This window comes from Anopheles marshallii, chromosome 3 (genome assembly GCF_943734725.1).
Source record: "Anopheles marshallii chromosome 3, idAnoMarsDA_429_01, whole genome shotgun sequence".
NCBI classification, from domain to species: Eukaryota; Metazoa; Arthropoda; class Insecta; order Diptera; family Culicidae; genus Anopheles; species Anopheles marshallii.
In genome coordinates this window covers 6,657,120-6,663,811 of record NC_071327.1, presented here as the reverse complement: position 1 = coordinate 6,663,811, position 6,692 = coordinate 6,657,120, and the positions used below count along the sequence as shown (strand labels likewise).

At 42.8% G+C, this 6,692-nt stretch overlaps 2 protein-coding genes across 2 annotated transcripts; both read right to left on the bottom strand.

Moving 5' to 3' along the window:
- Window positions 1-3,777: 3,777 nt before the first annotated feature.
- LOC128716296 (odorant receptor 49b-like) lies at window positions 3,778-4,458 on the bottom strand. Its single transcript, XM_053811216.1, has 3 exons — window positions 4,225-4,458; window positions 4,048-4,146; window positions 3,778-3,984 (listed from the first exon to the last, which is right to left on the bottom strand). The coding sequence occupies exons 1-3, from the start codon at window positions 4,456-4,458 to the stop codon at window positions 3,778-3,780; spliced, it is 540 nt and encodes a 179-aa protein (XP_053667191.1).
- Window positions 4,459-4,593: 135 nt separating this feature from the next.
- LOC128716295 (uncharacterized) lies at window positions 4,594-5,139 on the bottom strand. The gene has a single exon (XM_053811215.1). The coding sequence runs from the start codon at window positions 5,137-5,139 to the stop codon at window positions 4,594-4,596; it is 546 nt and encodes a 181-aa protein (XP_053667190.1).
- Between the last annotated feature and the right edge of the window lie 1,553 nt (window positions 5,140-6,692).

Sequence of the window (6,692 nt, the reverse complement as noted above, 5' to 3'; positions counted from 1 at the left end):
ATTAGTGGATGGATGGAAGGAGATTAAACTCGTGCTTTAGTTTAAGGTTATTCCAGCGTGTAGCTACTGACATGGATCTTGGTTTCTGGAACTAAGATTTTAAAATCTTTAAACTCATCTTCAGATACCTCGAATTTCTGAAAGTCCTTTCCCTTCTTGGAATTTCAATTAAGCTCTTTTTATCGAATCAGACATTGTACATGTTTTTCAACCCGGCAGCAGCAAATATCTTCTTCATGTGAGTTGGTTAACCGCTAACAAGAAACGACTCCCCGAAAACCATAGCTCCAGCGTGCATGGCAGACACGTTAAGCCGTTTTGTATCCGTGTGTCCAACCAAACAAAAAAAAACACAACCAACATGACAGCTTTTCGTAGAACTCTCAAAAGCTACCACTCATCAAACGGGGCCCTATCAACCGGTCGAGCCTTTTTAGCGATAAAATGCCAATGTTTGAGGAATTCACTCACGTTTCAGACCCGCGTACCACATTCCATTCCCTCCGTACTAACGCTTTACGAAAGCGGCAGGAACAGATTGGCCACGATAAGAAGGTGCCGAAAATGGAGCATTCTTGTTGAGACGCTAACTGGAAACGGGATGGGCCGAAGTTAACCGAACAGAAAAAAGCGGCATTGGAAGAATTTTCGGTTTGTGCGAAAGGGGTGTGTTTCCGGTGAATGTGCCGAGGGCATGGAGGTAGAGGTGGGTGAGTGTAAACGATGATGGAATGGTAGCGTAATTTGTAATATTTTCCACCAATTTATCAGCACTTTGACGGAGACCGATGACGGTGCGGATGACGGATGACGCGAACGGGCGGGAAAACGGGGCGGGGTACGCTTTTCTTCACGATTAGCCCGGACATTCCGGCACGAGATCTATTGTCCGCTCGGTGGAAGCAGCTACAATTGATGGTACCTTCCGTTGGTGGCAGCAGCAGCAGCAGCAGCAGAAACAGACAACAGGATAGTGGTTTGTGGAGGTTGGTTCTTATCGGGACACACGACCAATCCCAGAAATATCTTTCACATCGTTTCGGTTGGATCATCAATAGCATTTTTGGGCCAAGGAAATACGTACGTACTGCTTCGTGGAAGGCATCAACACCGAAAAGGAAATTACAATCGCTAGCTACCGAGAAAATTGTTCCACTTGAAGAAGTGGATCTGTCCGCTTCCCGAAAACTCCCCCAAAAACGTTAAGAATGATACGTAGAACGTGGGCTTTTTATACTCCACTCGTCACGTACCGATGCTAATGGGTGGGATTCTTAGATTCGGGTTTTTTTGTTGTTGCTGTGAAAGCTAGCCAAAGTTTGTCCCCACCGAGTTTTTCGTCTAGAAAAAAGGGCCATCACTACATCATTTCCTATTTTCGATCCACAATTTCTGGTCCATTCAACGATAAGGTTTCCCTCTCCTATCAGCTTAGCCCTTAGATTCGGATGGACGCAGATGGTCCAGCAACCAGGCGACCACCGAAAGCATAGTGTGGCAGAGAGGTAGAGAGAAGGGATGCATGTGTTCGTGTGGCAAAGTGCATTGATTAGTATTTCGGTCACTTTCGTTGGGTCGCGAGTGTGTCCGGAATATGTAATCCATGAGGCAATTCGATGGTTGATGTGAGTACGAAGCTACCCGCATGGTGTGTTCTATAGGCCAAAAACTAATCATCTGTTAAGTTCGCTCGAGGGACACTTTGATTGTTGACGAGTGGTAGAGAGACATCGTGAGGTAAAATACCATAGGATACGATAGAATATGACACTTATCATTAGTGAAAATTTTAGCAGTGCTTCAAAACCGAAACCTATTAAATGCCGCCAATTCTTTGAATGGCATTGAGTTGATCTTCAATGTCGTTATTTCCCAGAGTGTGCGGCTGTACACGGACGAACTCCGTCCATCAAAGGCAACGGCATTCTATTCACGCATTGTACCATCCGAAAATCTCGCAAAATCGATAAACGCAAGCATCCGGCATAGACCCGATTAGACGCGCGTCAAAGTGAGTTCCCGGTTTTCTTCAAAGAGAATATTTCATCAATGCATAAATCAAAAACTTTGGCACCATGGCAAGTGGATGTTTGTGTGGTGAATGATTTTCTGTCTCCGGTTTCCTGTTGCTACTGCTCAGTTATTCAGTGGAGAGATTTGTTGTTTGATGCGGAAATGACGTACCGGGAAGGAAACACTGAAGGGATATTTATAATATCAATTATTCATTGCCAACTTCAGAGAAATTTCGGGTTGTAATGATCTGTTGGCAGGAGGTCGTATCGTTGACGAACGACGGTTCTGGAATGAATTGTCTTCACTTTACATCTTGGGGGAAGATTTGTGAATTGTACATCGTTTTTATAGCTTAAAGCCATTATATCTTTCAGTATGGATTCCTAAATCATTAATTATCTTCAGTTCTCGTTTACTGGAAGAAGTAAATTATCAGTTGTTTACTTACAATAATTAAAATGTACCCATGAACCAATCAACTTTAGTATTATAATTTGCAATAAAAGTTATTAGCACAATTTTCTATGTGTGTTGTTTGCCATGTTCTCCTAAAATTCATAATTTGATCAAATGCTTCTTATGTTTTTTGCTTTAGCAATCAATTTTGTTGAATTTTACGATGTTTTTTTCTTTCATTAGGTCCCACCCGGAAGGCACGAATTGCCAATTTTTTACGTCCCTCCATGGTGTCCCTAATATAAACGATCGGCAGTGCAAATCACCCCGGCAAGCTCATTTGCATCGCGTCAAAACGGGAATGAATTTTTACGGGTCGTTAAATTTGCTTTCCTTTTTCACCCGCCAAGGTTGCCTGCGCCTTTGCAATTTGAAGCACCCCTTAAAATATGTGACCCCATTTTTCGATAGAACATTCGGTAGCGGTAGGAACTGGCTCTAGGACCGGATGCGAATTTTCTTTCCGAGTGGGAAAAGGAAAATGAAACAAAACAGCAAACGCATCGTTCGTTTATTCGCTAATAAATACTGTCCCAATTTTCTCGTTTGTCGTCCATTGCAGTAACTTTACACCCCATAGGGAATGATTTGAAACAATAAAACAAACAGCAAAACGGAAGCGGAACATCAAATCTTGAGAAGCAACGCGGGAAACGGAATGTTATGTGAGCGTACAAGAAAAACTGGGACAGCGTAGCGCCGTTTGCTGTACAACCCGCATAGGGAATCCCGTACGTGGCGCTTGGGGACGCATTGGGGACTATCCCTCTCGCTGACAAAATAATAACTGTGTGCTGTAAATTTGCCGGGTAGGGGAAGAATTATGATTTCAGTTGATTGTTTTCGGATTTTATGCTTCCCCATGATCAGTTCCCGAAGCTATATTGAAGTATATTGCTTCAAAACCGTCAGTTTAAGGTTACTTTGTTTGGTAAAACTGTTAGCGCAGGAGAAACTAGAATAAAAGTGAAAATTAATTCCCAATAACTCAACCCAACGAACCACATTAATCGTGATTGTATGTGATGGTTTTTCTAATCAAACCAAATTATATTTCGATATTGAAGCGGCTACATACTAAAAAACAATGCAAAGGTTCACAATACGCCTGAAAGGGTCAGACCACAAAAGGCTGTAATAGAAAGCTGATTTGCACACAACTAACCAACTCACCACAGTATCCCATTCCCTTCCCCTTGATTGGTGGAAACACTTGAGATGGTTAACGCTTACTAAGGAAAGTGGTAGCTACTAGCTAGACGTTTGTTTTGCAAGAAAATCTTGAATTCCCTTGAATTTAGAAGTTTAAAACACATTTTTCAGAACGAGATAGAACGAGTAGGACTTTTGTACCATCTCACTGAACTGAAGTACATTCGCGCAGAAAAGCTTCCCGGCGGTCAAGATGATGGGTTTCTGGGAACGACTAATCATGAAGAGTATTTGCTTTTGTATGGCGATCGACTGATTATACCAGGCTAGCTGCTGCAGGGCCATCAGCACTTCGTTACCCTGAAAAGCGAAAGGAATAATTAGCATTCCAGTTAATTATCGTTTTGATCACTGTTCTCTTACCTTATCAGTTAGCTGTGTGCCGAGCGTGCAATACATGTACGTTTCGACTGTCACGATCAGTAGCAGTATGAGAACGTTTAAAATTCTTGAGTCAAATCCCTGCACAAAAGTGGTAAAAAAAGTGGGTAAAAGAGTGGGTCAGCAGCTTGATCTCTGCTAAGACTGCACGAAACGTACCATTAGCAAGATGTAGAACAGCATAAGACACCATATGGCACTGCAGAATGTGAGCTGAACCAGGAGCGATAGGTTGAGTGTGTCCTGTAAGCACTGTGCGCACAGTAAAGTGTTCCGATGCGATTCGATGACGGTGCTAAGTTGCGCCTGTGAGATGTGTTCCTTCAGTTCATGAATCTGCTTTGCAGTTACCTCAAACATTAAGCATGTGGTCCTGATGACGGACACATCCATCACGTCCTTGATGCACAGTGAAGAAGAGGATGTGACGCTTAACAAGCAAATGATGATCGTGTAGAAGAAATAGTGCAGTACATTGAAGCGAATGTCCAGGTAGTAAAGGCTGCGTCAAAGAAAAATACATTTGTTTTAGTGTTCTTTTGGCGAGTCTTCAGCTGTATCGCCATACTTCATTTCACTGGATATGATGAACTCTTCCGGTTCGGCTGTTTGATTGCGTGAGTTACGTAAGTAAACACCGTATGATGCTATCGGAGGCATTACGCAGTACAAGATGTACACGGCGAAAAAGCATTTGCAACAAATCACCGAAAATTTGTTAGTTTTACCATTTGACGTGATGAGGAACGTTTCAATGTGGTCGGAATACTGCTTGCGGGCACACCGTTGCAGCATGTCGACCAATCGGTACAGCTTTTTGCGTCGGAAGTAAAGGGCCAATATTTGCGAGTAGAGGTAAGCGATGAAGGCCAACTCGGAACCCAAGCGCAAAAGCATTACGGTATCGTCAATCTTTACCAGTGCGCGTGGAATAAGGCTAAATACAAGATAGAACACAACCTGGCACCAGTATAGAAGCTTCAGCTTTTCGTCACGTCCCAAACCGAACAGCGTCAGCAACCGGCAACCAATCGGGATCACTTCACGAGGATCGTTAATTTGGAGCAGCTTCATGGTACGTGCAATCACCCGAAAACGGACTTGTTGTACTGCGTATGGGTGGTCGATCTGCTGTTTTATAAGAGTCCGTATGTCAATGATACGAATGCATAGTGCATATCAACATAATGATAGTTATTTCATCAACCGCACACAAACCTGCTTTGCAAACAACCAAATATTTGCATCTGCCTGTACACAGAAGTGTAATTGAAGTATAGTTCCCAGTGAACTGTACCAGCTGCCTGTAAGGTTAGATTATGAATGTTCAATAAATATCTCATCACGCAGTAATGGTGATATTGTACGTACGTTTGCAATGGCTAGAACAGATGCTTCCGAGTGACATATATATTTAGTAGTAGCGTGAAAGAAGGTGCATCGCTCATAACCGATTCAAGGGTACCTCAGTAATCATAGACTTTGTGGTAATTCGATTGTACATATGCTGTGTTTGACTGTAAACTGCGCATTCAACTAACCAAGATATCGTGAGAACGTAACATCTTGATATCGCTACGAAAAACGACTCATATGAAAAGCAAAGGTTTGAGTTGACATTGATTCAAAAATAACACTAAAGGACACTAAGGCTAGGTTTCCAAGGTACAGCGTTTAGAAGAAAGATCTCGAAGAAATTTAAATATCCAGCAATCATCAAGTCAAGCGTCCCAATTAAAAAGACAAAAAATCGAATGCATGATCGCAACAGTGATCACGTTTGACGATCTCATCGAGCTGAGATATAAAAATATACAGGGTGGCATTTCATATCGTGCAGTCAGATCGAAGAGGATTGGTGTTGTGCTCAAATCTTGAGCGTTAAATAACATAATTTAAAATATTCAATTACTTCGTCATTGCCAAAAGAAGCTTCGAAGGTCATCGACAAGTAGTTTGTTTGACTATACTGTGTCAATATTATTTATTGCTCCTAACTATAGCGCTCAGTGCTGCCCGCACTAACACCACGATCCATCGTTAAACCCAGCCCAACCTAGGCAGTAAAGATTCAACGAGCTTTTAATTGCAATGAATAATTTAACCCAAGGTTTTGTGGCTGTGCGTTTAGCCGCTGGTGTACGGGATGGAAAACTGCCTGTCCCCGCTTGATGAGAGCGCTAATGTATGAGATGCCAAGAAAGGCATGAAGCGAATTATGAGGCCGCTTTTTTCTGTCTCGTTTGTATAAAAGAAGGTTTTTTTTGCCATGGATCACCATCCAGCATTTAGGAATTCTGGCTCGTACCGCTTATATCCCGGAGCCGCATTCTCTCTTAGGCAGGAAAGGGAACGATTACAGGAATGATCCCATCAAAGAAGCGAACGAATCGAGCTCCGTGAATGGTAAGATTGCTGCGCTGGATCGTTGGGGCTTTCGGTCTACAATGATTGCATAAATTATCCATAATGTTCGCCTTCACCGAAGGGTGTGAAACGGGATTTCATTAAATTTTGTTGACGGGCACGGTTCTGCCCCCCCCCCCCCCCCCCATTGTCGGTAAAGGGGTTTTTGCTCGGGGTTTGAGTAATGAGAGAAATTAAAATCCCACCCCCCAAAAGGGGGC